General features: G+C 42.0%; 1 protein-coding gene across 1 annotated transcript in view; it reads right to left on the bottom strand.

The window, feature by feature from the left end:
- NEURL4 (neuralized E3 ubiquitin protein ligase 4) overlaps positions 1–20,601 on the bottom strand; it is a 169,815-nt gene that overhangs the window by 81,104 nt on the left and 68,110 nt on the right. Inside the window, exons 13-19 of the mRNA XM_053718447.1 lie at positions 14,427–14,503; positions 4,603–4,681; positions 4,212–4,387; positions 3,484–3,612; positions 3,147–3,292; positions 2,727–2,942; positions 2,470–2,568 (exon numbers count right to left, since the gene is read on the bottom strand). Of these exons, the coding sequence (XP_053574422.1) occupies positions 2,470–2,568; positions 2,727–2,942; positions 3,147–3,292; positions 3,484–3,612; positions 4,212–4,387; positions 4,603–4,681; positions 14,427–14,503 (922 nt within the window). The remainder of the gene's footprint in view (positions 1–2,469; positions 2,569–2,726; positions 2,943–3,146; positions 3,293–3,483; positions 3,613–4,211; positions 4,388–4,602; positions 4,682–14,426; positions 14,504–20,601) is intronic.

The following is a 20,601-nucleotide window of genomic DNA, read 5'->3' as shown; positions in this document are numbered from 1 at the left end:
CGTTTGGAGTTAGCAACAGGAAACATCTATAATCTATAATCTCCGATATACGGTCTGGAACTGGAAATACTTCCACGGCAAAAGGAACTACATAATATCTATTGAGTTTACTAGATTTTTTTAGGGTTGACAGCAACAGACGAGTAGGAGTCGTCCAAAGAAGATAGAACCTCCTTTAGAAGTAAACGGAGGTGTTCAAGTTTAAATCTGAAATTTACATCTTCAGATTCTGCAGGTTCTCACACTCAGAGGCTACTGAGGCATCTTCCTCATCTGACATCTAGGAAGGGTTGACTAGCGTAGGTTTAGCTTGTTGAGAAATCCTATTAGCTAAAACATTCTTGAATTTCCTCTTACGCTTCCCCAAAGTAGGGAAAGCAGATAAAGCTGCAGACACGACAGACGTAATCTGTGCAGTAAACACTCCTGGTAAATAAACGCCCGCAGGAGGATTTGAGGAACTGCAAGGCACTGTATGTGAAACAGATAAAGTCTGGGACACATGAGAAAAAAAACTGAGGCATGTCTTGCACAGCAGAATCCTGGGAGACTTGTGGCTCAGAAGCGAGTAATTTGTCTTTAAACTTTTATCTAGACATGAGGAACAAAATTGCATGGGCAGGACAATCTGAGCCTCTAGACATAGTAAGCATTTGTCCATAGACATAACATCATCCTGTTCTGTCTCCATAGCTGAACAGGTCCCACTAATAATGAAATACAATATAGATTTAAAAAGGCAGGTCACTGTAAGGAAAATTTATTTGAAACAACAGAGGAAATTCTCAGAAGTCTGCCCTCCTTATCACCAAAAACACTTATATCATATAAAAAATAAAGGCACCGCTAAACCTCAAGTCTTCTGAGGTGCCCTACTGTAACCGGACTAGGAGCTGCCACTAGTAGCGTTATCTCTGCTTAGAATGAGGACTCCACAGCCAAAGACAGAATTTCCTGCCTCTCAGATGATCCGGTCGTCAAGTAAACCAGCCGACAGAGAAAATTTACACAGTCGGAAAATCTCCGCTCAGCGTAGCAGCCTGAAGAGCAGGGAGTTATGTGACCGGCAAGAAAAATAGAAACTGCGCCACAATAAAAAAGGCGCGCATCCTAAAATTATTTTTTTTGAATAAAGAGAGTTTCCTTCATTCACACAGCTCTGGCATCTAAAATGTGATTTCCGCCCACTGCTAGGCATTAACACACTTAAAAAGCCCTTCAGCCACACTAGAGAGATAGGAAAACCCTAAACAGGGGAAAAATATTAACCCCTTAACCCCATCTTATACATAGAAAAATGCCTGCAGCCTGCCCTATTTGTAACCTAACTAAAAGGGTAACGGAGTCCCAAATGCCTAGAGGCATTAACCCCTTAAAGTGCACACCTTCAGTACCTAAAAGGCAAAAAGTACTTACCTGAGGATCCCGCTGTCGGGCAGAAAGACAATTACAAGGGTGTAATAGATACTCCACTCTCTATCAGGTACCTGTAGACAAAGAAAGAACAGAGTAACTAACTCTGGCTTATTGCAAAGGGGTAGTTATAGTGTTAGAAGTAAAGCAAATACCACCTTGCCCCTTCTAACTGCTAAAAGGCCACCATTACTCTTACTAAAGAGATTGACATGGACTGGGCCAGACCCCAATCCTTGTTGCAGGGAAAAGTACCCATTAAAGGATTAATCTTCTCATCTTCGCCATCCTCCCGTCACAGAGGCAAATAATGACTGGGGGTTATGGGTAAGGGAAGTGACACTTAACAGCTCTGCTGCGGTGCTGTTTGCCTCCTCCTGCTGGCCAGGAGTTGAATATCCCACTATTAATTAGAATGACGTCGTGGACTCTCCATGCCATAGGAAAGAAAACTTATTTGATACCCATGGGAAATAATTTGCAATACACAGGGATCCTGAACAGATCTTTACCAAACCTCCTGAAAAAGATTAAATCTGCCTCTCACCAGAGATTGGTCTGGTATGGGACTGCATCGTCATGCTGGGGTGAACTTATGGCACTGTTTGTTTTTGGATCATGAAGGGCGGGATTTGGAGTAGACAGAATTCTAGGCAGAAGCATAATCTTTCTGAGCCTTAGATTGATGAAAGAAAAAAAATGCCCTACAGGTCTAAGCTTATTTTTAGGTTTCTTATCCTGGGGCAGAAATACTCCATTACTCCAGTGACTGTAGCAATAGCAGCATCCAGTCCAGGCCCAAAAAGAGATTTACCATGGAAAGGGAGACAATGCAATCTCATCAAGGAGGCAAAAGAAAATGACAGAGGATAATAGGAAGTGGGAGGGATTTAAGGATCTGGTGTGTTGGGGTATCTTTTGCCTCCTCCTAGTGGTCTGGAGGGCAATTCCCACACGTGATGACTCAGGGACTCTCACCATCTGATGAAAGAAACAAACATTTTAGAAAGACATTTTCTCCCCAATTTATTTATATGCATAGCCACCAGAACATACCTTAGGAATGCCACTGGCTGCTGGTCCCATGTCTTCTCCATTTATCAATATGTGAACTGTATCATCACTATCACGGCGGACCCCAATCCTGCAGCCCACCTGAAAGTCAAATCCACAATCAACTTGTAGTCATATTTAACATGTACAATAGTGCATAAAAGTATGCAGCCATAAATCTCTCCTTACAAGGCAATTTCTCTGTCCTTCAGTCCCCTGATTCAATCCACACATCTGTATCAGTCCATTGTTCAACTTACCCGAATTCTTTCCAAGTTGCTGCAGTAATTCTCACGGAGGCACTGTCCATTCCTCTTAACCTCTGTCCCTGATACCAACCATGTAACCCGGGAACGTAGGTCAAGTGCCCGAGCAGGGAGTCCCCCTCCAATACTCAGAGCATCATGGGGAGGGAGGGAGGTAACTCCGATATGACAGCCCCCTGACCAATGACCGTCCATTCGCTCTACTCTGACCTATAAAGGAGTAAAGTGAGTAGGAATAATGTGAGATTATGAGACTCTAAGATTATACAAGAGAAAGAAATAAGAGAAGGGATAGAAACAGATGCACAATAACAAATGTGTTACAGGGTTTGGAAATTCTAATAAGTGGCTCATTAGGTAGGTGTACGTAAGGGAAATGTGACTTATTTGGTAGGTGCACTTAAATAAGATTACCTCGAAGACCTCATTAGTGAGTAATTCATTACTACTGAATACAATCCCATCAACGAAACCCAAATTACGTTCCGCTCTTGTGCCGTCACAGAGGACAGAGACATTTTTTCCGCAAACAGCATGGAAACGATGAGACACACTAGGAACTGAAAGATAGGAAGAAAACAACATGCATATTCTGAAGTATCAGCAACAACTGATAAAAATGTTTCATTCTCAAAAGTGTGCACAATGCTCGCACAGCTACACAGACACAGTCACTGTATAGAGATACATATATGGATCACATAGTAATACTCTCACGCCCAGTATATTTTAGCAGAGATAATTCACTTACCTGGGGATGGTGTAGGGAAGGATTTTTCTGTCACATGACTCGCAGAAACACTGTTATCTATAAGACCACTGCCACCAGTCAGAGCTACTTGCACACATTGACCGTAGAGGTCTATCACTGCATACACCTCTAGGGCAGAGAGAGGAGGAAAAGATTGAACAAGAGGGAGGTGGGAATAGAAGTCTCAGAGAAAGCAGGAAACATTAGTACATAACATATGTAGAGAAAGAAAGAAAAAGAAGGTGAGGGGAACTGAAGATGAGTGGTGTTGTGTGAAACGGTCAAGAGGATTTATGAAATGGATAATGAATACACCAAAAAAGAAGACAGAAACATGAGAAAACAAAAAGGAAGTTTGAAGAAGTCTGTAATTTGGGAAGAATGATGAATTTGTAAAAGTCACAAACAAGGTGAGCTACTGTAGGATGTCTTTAGCCATTTCTCTACATAGGCTAAATTCACCTAATTAGTGGACATCCTATTCACTTTTTATCAAATCCCTCTTCACTGGAAAAACAAACACCATATCACACCTACCCTTAGAAAGTGCATACCTATCTTTAAAATATCTTGTGAAAAATGCTATGCCTCTGTATCATAATAGTCAAATTTTATCCTCTATCAGAACCCTAGGTCCATTAACTCTCATAGTTTTGTGGATTAAACGTTCCCATCACTTATAGGGAAAGTTCCCCTGTTACTACCTTTTGAGTTCATCTATCTCTCACCTCTTCCAGATGGAAGGCCTGTACAAGCTGGTCCTTGATCTTCTCCATTAATAAAATAGTGTAAATCTCCTCTTGTGGTTTTCATCATTCCGATTCTTGATCCCGTTCCAAGAGAATCCAGATCACACCCGTAATTATTCCTAAGTGTGTTCCCATCCTGCATGATGGCTGTACCACTAGAAAAGGGTAGAAAGTCAGGAATAGTAAACAACAGTACAATACAATTAAGACAGGTAGCTCAACTATAATCATAGAATCGCTACCAAAAACTCCCAACACAATAAGGAATAACAGAACCTTCAAAAATGTCATAGTTCATAGACTGATTTAGAAACTTAACTATAATAAGCATATAGATCTTTCTACCACAGGTCCTTAAAATAGTTCTTACCTTAGCATCCAGGTATCATAGTCAATATCTGTCATTGTATTAGGAAATTCTAGCTCTTCAGGGCGAATAGAAGTGACTCCTGGAGAGAGGCACAAATTAGATGAAAGCAAGGACAGATGGAGTTAAAAAAAAAAACACAACAACAAAAAAAGCAGAAAACATCAAGACAGATTTCTTTGTACACTGATGTATCTGGGAAAACAAACTATTACAAACTGAAGATTTGAGGAGAAATGATCCGATGATTTATTATAGAGAATAAGCAGCCAGATAAACAACTCTGTTGAGTGCATTTTCTAAGTCTTAAAGGCATTGAACATGAAAAAACATAAATTATGCTTACCTGATAATTTTCTTTTCTTCTGACGGGAAGAGCCCACAGTTGCATTCATTACTTTTGGGAATTCAGAACCTAGCCACCAGGAGGTGGCAAAGGCACCCCAGCCAAAGGCTTAAAGGGACAGTCAAGTCCAAACAAATCTTTCATGTTTTAAATAGGGCATGTAATTTTAAACAAACTTCCCAATTTACTTTTATCACCAATTTTGCTTTGTTCTCTTGGTATTCTTAGTTGAAAGCTAAAACTAGGAGGTTCATATGCTAATTTCTTAGACCGTGAAGACTGCCTCTAATCTGAATACATTTTGACCACTAGAGGGCATTAGTTCACATGTTTCATATAGATAACATTGAGCTCATGCACGTAAAGTGACCTAGGAGTGAGCACTGATTGGCTAAACTGCATGTCTGTCAAAAGAACTGAAATAAGGGGGCAGTCAGCAGAGGCTTAGATACAAGATAATTACAGAGGTAAAACGTGTATTATTATAACTGTGTTGGATATGCAAAACTGGGGAATGGGTAATAAAGGGATTATCTTTCTTTTTAAACAACAAAAATTCTGGTGTTGACTGTCCCTTTAAATACTTCCCCCACTTCCCTCATCCACCAGTCATTCTGCCAAGGGAACAAGGAACAGTAGGAGAAATAGGATGAAAAAGGTTCCAGAAAAACAAAAAACAAATACCGCCGCTTCAAATAAAGCACGGGCGGGGAGCTGTGGACTCTTCCCATCAGAAGAAAAGAAAATTATCAGGTAAGCATAATTAAAGTTTTTCTTCTTAAACGGGAAGAGTCCACAGCTGCATTCATTACTTTTGGGAAAAGAATACCCAAGCTATAGAGGACACTGAATGCAAACAAAAGGTCGGGTACAGAAGGTGGCCCCTTTGAAGGGCACCACAGCCTGAAAAAACTGTAACGCTTAGAACAAGGGGTTAAAAACCTAGATCCAACAAGCACAAAAAGCCCCCAAGGAGCCAAGTCCTGCGGGCTTACTGATCACACAGAACTAACCCTCGCCCCGAAGTAGAAACCTCCACCTACCCCCCGAGTGGGAAAAATGGAGGATCCATAAGATGTCTAAAGGAACACCAACGAAGGAAAGAACCTCGAAACAACTAAGGCGAACCCAAGGTTGCTAAAGACAACCACCCAGGGAAGAACTCCAACACCTAAAAAAGTGCGAACACGAATAAACCCCAAGATTTAACCTCAGATCCCTGACACAACACCATACGACTAATGGTGCAACAAGCTCTCCACTGTACCTTAGCCTAGCAGACACAGCAGCTAAACTATTCAAACAAAGGTAGGAAACCCACAGAAACCGAAAAACATTCGGACCCTGCAGACAAGGATGAATATCCCATCAGAGAAAAAGCTATCTCGTGACACAATGAACAAGAACTCGCAAACTCCAGCCTCAAGACAGCAAAGCTGACCCTAAGCCAACATGGGAGACCATCCCACGGAGAATGCCAAATATTTTTAGACGACACTCTCGTCTAGGACCTTAGAAAAACATCCAACACCAGCAGCATGAGAAACCAGTGGAGGGATGAACACCGTGACCCCCCACCAAGGCAGGAACGAGGTTAAAGAGCTACCACAGCAGGATCAACTTCAACCCTCAGCCACTAGGTAGGGAGATAACCCTTAGGCCACTTAGACCTGCAGCAACTAAAAGCACATGGTCAAGACTCAACAGAGCAGCCAGATCCCGACCCCGCTTCCGAGGTAACGGACCCAGTCCAAAACAATTGCCTACGTCCGAATCAAAAGAATACAAAATTCTCCAGATCACACCTCAGAAGACAAAAAAAAAAAAAAAAAAAAAGGAGGGGGACCCCAAGGAAAAACAACTCTGACTATTAGTTAAATTAGCTTGACATGACAGAAGACTGCGTGCTTCGGGGTCCAGTACCCCTACACAGCTCCCTTCCTAAAAAGGACCACTCCCAACCAAGAGAGATAGGACACTGAACTACAGCGTCTCAGTACCAGAACCCAGCCCTATGACCTCTTACACGCAAAGGAGGGCAGCACCCCTCGGCAAATGAGAAAAGAAAGAGCTATAAGGCCTCATGGACACTGAAACACTGCAAGACCTCCCTGAGAGGCTTGGTGAAGAAAGCCAACAGCTCAGTTGAAACCAATCCACAAGCTCACATCAATAGCTGCCCCTGACAACAACCGTAAGATCTCGCCTGAAAGACAGCAAACTTAGCCCTCAGGCAGATACCAAACCGTCCTTGAAGGGACAAGCGGAAGATGTAGAACCCAAAGGCTTGAAACCAATTGTAAAACAGCTCGAGAGCACACATTCAAGGTGCAAATACAGTCGTATGCAAAAGTTTAGGCACCCCTGACAATTTCCATGATTTTAATTTATAAATAATTGGGTGTTTGGATCAGCAATTTCATTTTGATCTATCAAATAACTGAAGGACACAGTAATATTTCAGTAGTGAAATGAGGTTTATTAGATTAACAGAAAATGTGCAATATGCATCAAACGAAATTAGACAGGTGCATAAATTTGGGCACCCTTGTCATTTTGTTGATTTGAATACCTGTAACTACCTAGCACTGAATAACTGGAACACACAATTGGTTTGGTGAGCCCATTAAGCCTTGAACTTCATAGACAGGTGCATCCAATCATGAGAAAAGGTATTTAAGGTGGCCAATTGCAAGTTGTTGTTCTCTTTGACTATCCTCTGAAGAGTGGCAACATGGGGGCCTCAAAACAACTCTTAAATGACCTGAAAACAAAGATTGTTTAACATTATGGTTTAGGGAAAGGCTACAAAAAGCGATTGCAGAGATATAAGCTGTCAGTGTCCACTGTGAGGAACATAGTGAGGAAATGGAAGACCACAGGCACAGTTCTTGTTAAGGTCAGAAGTAAAATATCGGAGAGGCAAAGGCAAAGGATGGTGAGAACAGTCAAAAACAGCCCACAGACCACCTCCAAAGACCTACAACATCATCTTGCTGCAGATGGTGTCATTCAATAATTCAGCATATGGGAGAGTGATGCGGAAGAAGCCTTTCTGCACACACGCCACAGAGTCGCTTGAGGTATGCAAAGGCAAATTTGGACAAGCCAGCTTCATTTTGGAAGAAGGTGCTGTGGACTGATGAAACAAAGATTGAGTTATTTGGTCATAACAAGGGGCGTTATGCATGGCAGCAAAAGAACACAGCGTTCCAAGACAAACACTTGCTATCTACAGTAAAATTTGGTGCATGTTCCATCATGCTGTGGGGCTATGTGGCCAGTGCCGGTACTTGGAATCTTGTTAAAGTTGAGGGTCGCATGGATTCCACTCAATATCAGCAGATACTTGAGAATAATGTTGAGGAATCAGTCACAAAGTTGAAGTTACGCCGGAGCTGGATATTTCAACAAGACAACGACCCAAAACACTGCTCAAAATCCACTCTGGCATTTATGCAGCAGAATTAATACAATTTTCTGGAATGGCAATCCCAGTCCCCGGACCTGAATATCATTGAAAATTCAGGTGGGGTGATTTGAAGCGGGCTGTCCATGTTAGGCAACTATCAAACCTAACTGAACTGGAGATGTTTTGCAAAGAGGAATGGTCCAAAATACCTTGATCCAGAATCCAGACACTCATTACAGGCTATAGGAAGCGTCTAGAGGCTGTTATTTCTGCTAAAGGAGGCTCTACTAAATATAATTGCGATATTTCTGTTGGGGTGCCCAAATTTATGCACCTGTCTAATTACGTTTTGATGCATATTGCACATTTTCTGTTAATCCAATAATCCTCATTTCACTACTGAAATATTACTGTGTCCTTCAGTTATTTGATAGATCAAAATGAAATTGCTGATCCAAACACTAAATTATTTATAAATGAAAATCATGGAAATTGTCAGGGGTGCCTAAACTTTTGCATACGACTGTAGCTACAGCTGGTTTCACCTAGGACCGATCCAGATCCGGACTCCGAATCTCAGACACGAGACATGGCATAAGCCAGACCACCAGAACCCGAGACCGGTCGATGTTCTAACCCCTTAAGGACCATCCAGAGATCACATACAGAGGAATGCACCCTGCAGTGCACTCCCATATCCCAATGTCCCTGGACATTGGACTCTTGAAAGAGATACAGACCAAAGAGCCACCTTAACAGGTCTAGGAAGAGGGCAACCAGCACCCGAAGGTGCAACTGGATCCTCTGCTGTAAACCCAAAGAAATAGTTGAAAGGGAACACCCCCCTCTAAAGACCACAGGATTACAAGGGACACGCTCCAAACCAGTTTGTAGGATGAGAAAATGATAATATCTCTAAAAGGCTGTTACAGGATCAGTCTCCCGGAAATCCTGTACCTCACAGGAAAACCCAGTGGGAGCCTCGACCAGGAGAGAATGCTGGAGAAAAACAAAAAGGGGAGAACCCCCAACCCCTGCGCCCCCATAGGAGAGCGTGTAACATATTAAAAGGAGGAAGTAACAAGGACATACCCTGACTTCCAAACACAGATGACCCGACTAATCGAGAAGGGGACAAGTAGCCCCAGCAACCTACGAGAGGTGCCTGGGAGGAGTCACAAAAATTAGACATCCAGAAGGTACCAAGAGTGAAAACGAAAACGCTATCCATCCGGTACCCCCGACGCCTAGAGGTCATCCAAACCTCCAACCCAATGGGAATGGAGAAACCTTGGTTCCAAGGCCAAAGGCCTCTCCCAATGAGCCTTATCAGGCTCCAATCTCGGAACTGTCTAAAGTGTAGCACATGAGGGTGGGTTCAAACTCCTATCTTGAGTTTGATAATCAGACATGTTACCACTAAGCCACAGTGGAGGCCCACTCAATAGTAGAACGGAGGTGGGCCAAAGCATCCCTCCTCTTTCTAAAATGGAGGCAACAAGAAAAACACGAACACTTATCAAAGTGAACGACCCGGCAAGGTAACCAGTACATTGGCACCACGTGGGTGACATGAACCATAAGGAATCACATCTAGTGCCCGACCAGGACCCGCCTGGCACGAAAACACTCCAAAACTGTCCAAGGAAAATTGAGGCCCCCGAAGGGATCGATAACAAACTATAAACAAAACTATGCATTATATAGTTGCGCAACCTCCGAGGAAGTGCCCACGCGACCACAAAATCGCAAGTATCAGTTCCAGAGAAGAAACGTTACCAAAAACGGAAACTATAACAAACATGAGCTTCATAAAATCAAATTAAACACATCCCAACTGGATCAAATAAAATGAAGGCAGCACCTGCGGAACCGGCCAATTAGAGGCCCCAATCTCCTAAGCTCAGAGCTGGAACAGATACTTAAAAGAAAAAACGAAGACGTGAAGGAGATTGGCTTCATCCCCATACGTCTAACCCAATTTGCACTCCGGCACAGAAGACTAAGGATCCCTCAGCCCAGTAGGACCGGAATCCTCCAGCACCGCTAAAACATGCCTTAGTAGTACCCAAAGACGTGCCAGTCTATAACAGAAGGAAAAATGTTCCCCAGCCGGATCAATGGACAAACCCGGCCAGAAGGAGGGGCCCCTGAAGCCTCAGAGGCCATCGCTTCCCCAGAAGGTCGAACTGACTCAGGCAATCTCACGCTCGATGGACCCTGGTTCACAGAACACGGACAGTATCTTAGAAATACTTCTCTTGGAGGAAACAAGCCACCTTCCGGAGAAGGAGTAACGGCCCTAGGGACACCTGCTTGCATAACAAAAGAAATTTCTGGGGCACGCGCCTCACTGGACATGGAATCCTCAGGGGCAGATGGCTCAACGCACTCTACACTCCCTGAATCGGAGGAAAAGAGTACTCTAGCTTGGCAATTGGAACATAACTGATGGGCAAGGATAACCTGGGCCATTTCATACTCCTCACAAGACGTATACTCTTGGAGATGTCCGTCACTTAAAAAAATCAGAATCCTCCATAACTTGGAGATTGCAAATATGGATATAACAAATATGGACAAAAGCTTAACGGCACCTTCCACCCTCAATGGCTGGGGCATTCACCACCTCCTGTGAACCAGACAACCAACGAACAGACTCTCTCCGTCGTCACTCGGTCAGAGTACGGAAATTGACATACAACGTGACCACACCCAGTCACGCGGTGCACTGTGTAAGCTTAGCAAAAAAGGCGCACCAGTCCAAAAGGAACGCAAAGTCTGACGATAAGGTCCTGAGCCTAAGTATCACTACACATAAGCAGACAGAATCATATCACATGATTAAAATCCCCCCTGTTCAATAACCCCCCCACATGAGATATTAACCCTTGATTCCCTAAGATAAAAGGAGTCCCACTGGGACCCTGATTTTTTTTGTTAACATTACATTCCCATATTGAAATAAAATGAAACAATCTTGCCAGAATCTACACCGTGGCACAGGAACATGGCCCTTCAAGTGTGACAGATATAGCATCGCCTCTGACATGGACTTGAGTGAATAAAGCCAGGCAGCGAAACTAGTCAACGCTGATTGCCAAGGAGCTGTTAACATGAGTCGGGATGGTTTCGCAGAGACGACACTCCCTGCATCTCCGAACTTTAACTTTCATCCATGCACTTACTGAGAGGCTGACAGAATTACTTAAAACTCCAGTCCCATTTTGAAGAGTACTACCCTCCATAAGAGACTATCTTTCAAACTTCTGACACTTCTCTGCCAACCTCCTGTGATGAAAGGCAAAGAATGACTGGGGGATGAGGGAAGTGGGGGAGGTATTTAAGCCGTTGGCTGGGGTGTCTTTGCCTCCTCCTGGTTCTGAATTCCCAAAAGTAATGAATGCAGCTGTGGACTCTTTCCGTTTAAGAAGAAAAACACCATTTAAACAGATTGTATAAACCCCTTAAGGACCAAGCTTCAGATGCTTATCTTTCAGTTACGGACCAAAGCAATTTTTGCATTTTTGCTATGTGTGTGTTCAACTAAAATTTCTAATTTATTTCACCAACACATATTATATATAGTTTTTTAAAGGACAAAAGGGGTTTTAATTTGATGTGACATATACATATATAAGTTCTCATTTATTATAAGCAAAATACCAAAAAAAACACAACTTTTTTTCACAGTTTTGGTGATAATAATGTGTACATACATAAGAAAAGTAATTTAAAATAAATTTAAGGACTGGGTAAAGGGGATATTTTAATTTTTAGTAACAAAGATCTGTCTCTCTCCACTTCACAAACCGAACAGAGGTGGAGGGAGGCAACATTGTGACCACTGTGATTGGTGGTCACAGCAATCATATGGGCTGGGACATCGTGATTTGCTGTTGCTAGTCTGCCTCAGATGCTGAGGCAGCTAGCAAGATCATTAATCCCGCGATCGCCGGTACCACAGCACTTTGGGGCCAATTTTAGTCCATGGCGGAATAATTCCGTCATTGGTCCTTAAGGGGTTAAGATTCCTATAAAAATACAAAATAAGGAGAGAGCTATATCTACAATATTGGAGTTAAAACACAAGTTAAACTCCACAGAGGGGGACTACAGCACCCAAAATACTAATTAAATAATTTATTAGCACATATTCAGAAAACGTGTATATCCAGTTCCAACACAGTATTTAAATATACCAGTGACAAAGTAAAAATCATATATACAGGTGGCACCACCCTAATTAAAGCTAATTTATATGTAAAAAACACAACATGCTAAACTGATGTACACATGACAGGAACCCAATGGGCAATATTAGGCAAAGCTTAATTTGCAGCAAAATACTCTCAATTGATAAAATGTCCACAACACAGTCCTGGTTGAAAAAACATTAACATTAGCAAGTATAAAGCTGTTTGAGTGTTGCGACAGCGGAATAGCTCTGCACTTAAGGTCTTACCTCACCGGTTACTCTTTCATGCTCCATGGGAAATGTTCCCATCTTGTAGGTAGCCATCTAGTTATTTAGCAGTGAGTGTATACTCCGTGGAAGTGTTCAAATTCATCCGGTTGGTGTGCCGTGAGTATATACATACATCCTCCAGCAGTAATCCACAACTTAAAGCATACAGCCTCTATTCTTGCCCTGACGAAGACCATTGTAAGCTGAGTGAAGCTGCAGAGGGGTGTAACGTAAGTTGGCTTAAGGCTTCTATTTTGTACCCCAAGTGCTGCTGATGACCGGCTTTAAAATGAGGACTGTATGAACGTCTTACTCCCTCACTGAAGCGAGAACTCCCGTGAAAATACTGGGAATGAAGTCTCATGGTAGTGTTTGCCAGGTGTACTTCTGGCACTTAAAGAGACGACTGCTGGAGCTGAAGTTTCCTGTAGCTGTAGTGTGCACATGTATGAGGTTCAAAGCTGTAGAGTATGGTTAGAAACTGTGTGCTTTAAATAGTGGATTACTGCTGGAGGAGGTCTATACACTCATGGCACACCAACCGGATGGTTGTGAACACTTCAAACTGAGCATACACTCACGGCTAAATAAACGGATGGCTACCTACAAGCTGTGAACATTCCCCATGGAGCGCGAAAGAGTAACCGATTGGCTAAGACCTTAAGTGCAGAACTTGCAATACTCGACCGTCTTTATACTTGCTGACTCTGGTGTGGACATTTTATTATTTGGGACTATTTTGCTGCATATATACAGGTGGTGCCACCCATTGGGGTGCTGTAATGTTTACATCAGTTTATTTAAGCACGTTTTTACATATAGCTTTAATTAGGGTGGCACCACCTGTATATATGATTTTAACTAAGTCACTGGTATGTTGAAATGCTGTGTTAGAACTGGATATACACTTTTCCTGAACACGTGCTATTATTCCCTCTATGTGGAGTGTAACAGGTTAAAATATTTAATTTATTTTTGTTTAATTTCTTAAGATTCCTATTATATATCCAGATATTATCTGTGCCAGCTGTGCCTTGTGCCATATTGGTGATTACTCAATTAACATGACACAAGCCTCTGCCAGAACTCTGAGCAGGCATGCTGTTTAAAATACTGGTGCAACAAATATAACTAGGTATGCTTTAATATGTCTGAGCATAGTCAAAACACAGTGATAGCTTTTACTAGGAGCATATTGTAGCTATAAAAGCAAAAAATACACATGGTTCAGATAAAGCATGCAATTTTTAACAACTTTTTAATTTCTTTGTTCTCGTGGTATCTTTACTTGAAAAAGCAGGAATGTAACCAAAAATTGGCATCTCCTAAGCTTACATTCCTGCTTTCTCAAATAAAGATACCAAGAGAATGTTAAAAAAATGATAATGTGAGTAAATTAGAAAGTTGCTTAAAATTGCATGCTCTATCTAAATCATGAAAGAAAAAAAAATTGTTTCATATCCCTTTAAATGCAAATAACAGTGCAATAATAAAAGAATACAATAAAATAATAAAATGACTTGAGATATTATAGCTATCCCTTCACAATGTCAATAACTCATGTCCTCTCAGAATATTGTATACTATCGTATTGCTCTTACCAGCTTCTATAGATCCAGACCACCGATCCACCATCTTCTGTATAACAATCTCAAAAAGTTCCCCATCCCGAAGCGGTCTAGCGGACAAACAAAGAGGGGAGAATGGGAAAAAGAGAGACATTGGAGTTTCAGAGAAAGCAGTAAAAACACAATGAGTTATCATGGATGGGAGTTAAAGGGGAAGGAATGAGGGAATTAAATTGGAATGAGGTTAAGGTGAGAAGTGGAAAAAGAGTTACAGGAATTATGGGGGAAGAAAGTGAAAAAAATATGCAGAATATCTTAAAGGAATATGTAAAATATTGCATTTCAAATATCCGCATACACTAGCATTTAACCTTTCTTTTTTTTTTACCAGAAAAGTTCTGGGACATATTCTTTAAAAATAAACTTGAGTATGCCCTTCTAACTCTCATGAGAGGTTGAAAACTAAAAAGTTTCTGATTTTAAATTCAAACAGTGGGGGGGGGGGGGGGCAAAATAAGTAACGAAGTTCACTGCAAAGTTTTTCTACTATAGATAATTAAACATATAGCGCCAGATTACAAGTGGAACACAAATGTTTGTGCCGAGCTTAACGCTCCTATTATGAGTTGAATTTAACTTGAGTGCAATCGCTATTTACGCTACAATGATTACAGTGACTTCAGAGCTCTGGTTAACTGTTTGCAAAACAAAAAAGCTGCACAAAACACATCAAAAATACATTAAAAAGTACAGTTACACTCATTACAACATCTAATAAAAAAATCATGAAAAATCATGAAAAAATATTGCACACAAGTTATAAAGATATGAGGTCTCGGGTGTTAAGAAAAAAAAAAGGCAGGAAGAGGGCTTTAACATTGAGATACATACATAAACATCTTTAAAAATGTTTCTCTGTGAGTGTGTATACATATGTATTTATATATGTATGTACAGACATACATACACATATAAAAACATTGTGTATGTACACAAATATAGAAGTGCATTGCAGTCAAGTAGATGAGAACATGAAAAAACATATTTCATGTCCCTACAAGATAAAACTATAAATTATGCAACATATAAAAAACAAAATGTATGCTTACCTGATAAATGTCTTTCTTTCCGGGCATGGTGAGTCCACAACTTAATTCCAATTACTAGTGGGATATTCAACTCCTGGTCAGCAGGAGGAGACAAAGAGCACCCCAGCAGAGCTGTTAAGTGTCACTTTCCTTACCCATAATCCCCAGTCATTCAGCCGAAGGAAAATGGAAAAAGAAGAAACACAAAAAGGTATAGAGGTGCCTGAGGTTTACTAAAAAAAAACTGCCAAATTAAACTTAAAAAGGGGCGGGGTCATGGACTCTCCATGCCCGGAAATAAATAAATTTATCAGGTAAGCATACATTTGGTTTTCTTTCCTAAGGCATGGAGAGTCTACAACTTCCTTCCAATTACTAGTGGGAACCAATACCCAAGCTAGAGGACACAGAATGAAAAGGGAGGGAGAATAAGGCAGGAGGACCTAAACAGAAGGCACCACCGTTTGAAGAGCCTTTCTCCCAAAAGAAGCCTCAGGCAAAAGTATCAAATTTGTATAATTTAGAAAAAGTATGCAAAGAGGACCATGTTGCCACCTTGCAAATTTGTTCCACAGAAGCTTCATTTTTTAAAAGCCCAGGAAGAGGAGACAGCCCTAGTGGAATGAGCCATAATTCTCTCAGGCTGTTGTCCTGCTGTCTCATAAGCTAAACGAATAACACTTCTTAACCAGAGGGAAAAGGTAGTAGAAGTGGCATTTTGACCTTTACGCTTGCCAGAGAAAACAACAAAAAGGGCAGAAGATTGCCGAAAATCTTTAGTTGCTTGAAGGTAAAATTTTAGAGCAAACACAACATCCAAGTTATGCATTCCTTATGGGAAGAAGGATTAGGACAAAAATAACGAACAACAATTTCCTGATTAATGTTTCGATCCGACACAACATTGGGGAGAAAACCCAGCTTAGTACGAAGGACCGCCTTATCTGCATGAAAAATAAAGGTACAGGGAAATCACACTGCAGAACCGAAAGCTCAGAAACTCTGCAAACGGAGCCTGCTGCAAAACTTTAAGAACAAGGTTAAGACTCCAAGGAGGAGCAACAGGTTTAAACAAAGGACTGATTCTGACCAGGGCCTGAGCAAGCTTGAACATCTGGCAAATCAGCCAGACGTTTGTGCAAAAGAATAGACAGTGCAGATATCTGACCCTTCAGAGTACTGACGGACAAACCTTTCTCCAGGCCCTTCTGAAGAAGAGATATAATGCAGGGAATCCTCACCCAGCTCCAGGAGAAACCCTTAGATTTGCACCAATAAAGGTGTTCACCTTATGGTAAATCTTACGAATAACAGGTTTACGAGCCTGAAGCTTGGTATCAATGACCGTCTCAGAAAAACCAATTCTAGTCAAAACTAGGCGTTCAATCTCCAAGCAGTAAGCTTCAGAGAATCTTGATTTCGATGGAGGAAGAGACCCTGAAGTAGAAGGTCCTTCCTCAGAGGTAACTTCCAAAGTGGAAGTGTTAACCAGATCCTGCGAGGCCAAGCAGGAGCTATTAGAATTACAGATGCTCTCTCCTGTTTGATACAAGCAATGACTTGTGGAAGGAGAGCAAACAGAGGAAAGAGGTATGCCAGAGAGAAGATCCAAGGAACCGCTAGAGCGTCTATCAGAGCGGCCAGAGGATCCCTTGACCTTGAACCGTACCTTGGAAGTTTGGTGGTTTGACGAGATGCCATCAGTTCCAATTTCGGAACCCACCACCACCTGCAGGTTATCATTGAGAACACCTCCGGATGGAGAGCCCACTGTCCTTGATGAAAGTTCTGTCTGCTCAGAAAATCTGCCTCCCAGTTGTCCACTCCTGGAATGTGGATGGCAAATAGGAGACAATCGTGAGCTTCAGCCAACTGCAGAATGCAAGTTATCTTCTTCATAGCTAAGGCACTCCAATTTCCTCCCTGATGGTTGATGTAAGCCACAGAGGTGATGTTGTCCGACTGGAATCTCATAAAGCAGACTAAAAAGATAATTGAGGCCAAGATGTCAAGGCATTGAATATTGCTCTTAACTCTAAGATGTTAATGGGAAGAGAAGACTCCTCCTGGGTCCACATGCCCTGAGCTTTTAATGAGCCCCAAACTTCTCCCCAGCCTAGCAGGCTGGCATCCTTGGTCACAATCACCCAGGAAGGTCTCAGGAAGCAAGTGCCCCGAGACAGATGGTCCTGTGAAATCCACCACGAGAGAGAGTCTCTTGTTAGGGGATCCCGATCTATCCTCTGCGATAGATCTGAATGGTCTCCGTTCCATTGACTGAACATGCATAGTTGCAAAGGTCTACGATGGAACCAAGCAAAAGGAACAATGTCCATTGAAGCCACCATCAGCCCAATCACCTCCATGCATTGAGCCACTGATGAACAAATAACAGACTGGAGAGAAAGGCATGAAAAAAGAAGTTTGGATTTTCTGACATCTGTCAGGAAAATCTTCATGGACAGGGAATCTATGATTGTCCCTAAAAAACACACCATTGTAGCTGGAACAAGAGAACTCTTTTCCAGATTCACTTTCTATCCAGGGAACGAAGAAAAGATAACATCTCTGTATGAGAATTTGCTAGTTGAAAAGATGATGTCCAGATAAGGCGCCACCGCTATTCCTTGAGATCTGACCACAGCCAGGAGAGCTCTCAGAACATTTGTGAATATTCTGGAAGCCGTAGCCAGACCAAAAGGAAGGGCAAGAAACTGGAAGTGATTTTCCAGGAAGGCAAACCTCAGAAACTGGTGATGATCCCTGTGAATGGGAAAATGAAGATAAGCGTCCTTCAGGTCTATGGTTGTCATAAACTGACCTTTGTAAACCAATGGGAGAATGGAACGAATAGATTCCATCTTGAAGAACGGAACCCTGAGAAATTTATGGAGGCACTTTAGGTCTGGAATGGGACGAAAAGTTCCCTCCTTTTTGTGAACTACAAACAGATTTGAATAGAATCCTTGACCCTGTTCCTCTACAAGAACTGGAACAATTACTCCCAGGGAGGATAGGTCCTCTACACAGTTTAAGAAGGCCTTCCTCTTTACCTGGTTTGTGGATAGTTTTGACAGGAGAAATCTGCCCTTTGGAGGGCAAGACTTGAATCCTATTCTGCAACTCTGAGATACTATGTCCACAGCCCAAGGGTCTTGTTGAAAAAGAAAAAGCCTGACCCCCACTTGATCCAACATGGGATCGAGGGCAGACCCTTCATGCGGATTTAGAATCAGTGGAAGGCTTCTTGTTTTGCTTCCCCTTATTCCAAGGCTGATTGGACCTCCACAAGGTCTTGGATTGTTCTTGTTTGGAAGAAGAGGAGGAAGGCTTCTGTCCTTTAAAATTACGAAAGGAACAAAAGTTAGAATTCTGGCAACCCTTAGGTCTATTCTCCTTATCCTGAGGAAGGAAAGATCCCTTTCCACCTGTAATCTCGGAAATGATTTCCGCCAGACTTGGACCAAATAAAGTCTTACCTTTATAAGGTAAAGAAAGAAGTTTAGACTTGAAAGTTACATCAGCCGACCAAGATTTCAGCCACAGAGCTCTGCAAGCTTAAACAGCGAAGACAGACATCTTGGCTCCCAGTCTAATAACCTGCACGTTGGCATCCCAGATAAAGGTATTGGCCAGTTTAAGAGCCTTGATTCTATCTTGAATCTCCTCTATCGTAGTCTCTTCTGATATCAGCTCAGACAAGGCATCGCACCAATAGGATGCTGCTCCCGCAACCTTAGAAATACTTGCCGCCGGTTGCCACTGTAATTCTTGATGGATGTACATCTTTTTTAAGTAAGCCTCTAGCTTCTTATCCATGGGATCCTTGAAGGAGTAGCTACCCTCTATAGGAATAGTAGTTCTCTTAGCTAGAGTAGAGATAGCTCCTTCTACCTTAGGCACAGTGCGCCACAAATTGAGTCAGCAACAGCGAACATCTTTTTAAAAACAGGGGAAGGGGAAAAAGGAATCCCCGGCTTATCCCATTCCTGAGCTATAATTTCCAACATCTTATCTGGAACAAGAAAAACTTCTACAGATGATGGAGAATCATAAACTCTATTAAGTTTAGATGACTTTTTAGGGTTGACAACGACAGAAGGTTCTGAGTCCTCCAAAGTTGCTAAAACCTCCTTCAGAAGTAACCGGAGCTTAAATCTGAAATTAACTTCTTCAGATTCAGTAGAAATTTCCCCCCTCATGTCAGAATCTGAGATCTCACCATCAGAAGTTACTGACGTATTCTCTTCATCAGACACTTGGGAAAGGTTGAGCAGTGCAGATTTAGAGGGATCAGAAACTTTACTAGCAGAAATATGTCTAGATTTCCTCTTACGCTTGCCCGAAGTAGGGAAAGCAGATAAAGCTGCAGACACAAGAAGGTTATCTGTGCAGCAAAATCTCCTGGCAAATAAGCACCTCTAGGAGGTTAAGAGGAACCACAGGGCACTGCATGTGAAACTATCAGGGCTTGAGACATCTGAGGAGAAAGCTGAGGCATATTATGAACAGCATTGTCCTGAGAGACATATGGCTCAGAAGGGAGTAATTTATCTTTAAATTTCAAAGTCTTAGATAAGCAAGTAGAGCAAAATTGCTCAGGGGGTACAACCAGAGCCTCCAGACAAAGCAGACATTTGTCAAAAGCAATGGATGAACTTTGGTCTGAGTCCATTTTATTTATATATATATACACACACACACACATATACACACACACAAAACACAGGAGGGGTCAGCAATCTCAGGCCGAACCGGATACACATCCTATGACCTTGTAACATGCACAGGCCTGGGTGCAAAACAGCACTCTCAGGAAGCTGCACTGTCCCCAGAGTCACAGGCAGTTAACCCCAGGCAGACCTGGGTGCAAGGACCAAACAGGGAAAATTACAAAAAATAATACATTAATATTGCACACAGAGAAAGTCCAGCACTCACTTACAAGCTCACAACTAAGATAAAAAGCAAAGACACACTGTTGCAAAAACTGTGCTTTTGAGCCATAAGACATGTAACAACTTCCAGCTGTGTGCAACCAAAACAAACTGTTATATTTTTGCAAATTGGTTTGTAGTCTCATATGTATCGTTGCCACAACCTAGTTTTCTACAGGAATC

The sequence above is a fragment of the Bombina bombina genome, chromosome 6 (assembly GCF_027579735.1).
Source record: "Bombina bombina isolate aBomBom1 chromosome 6, aBomBom1.pri, whole genome shotgun sequence".
NCBI classification, from domain to species: domain Eukaryota; kingdom Metazoa; phylum Chordata; class Amphibia; order Anura; family Bombinatoridae; genus Bombina; species Bombina bombina.
Note: the sequence above shows the minus strand (reverse complement) of the source record. Positions and strands in the feature narration are given on the sequence as shown.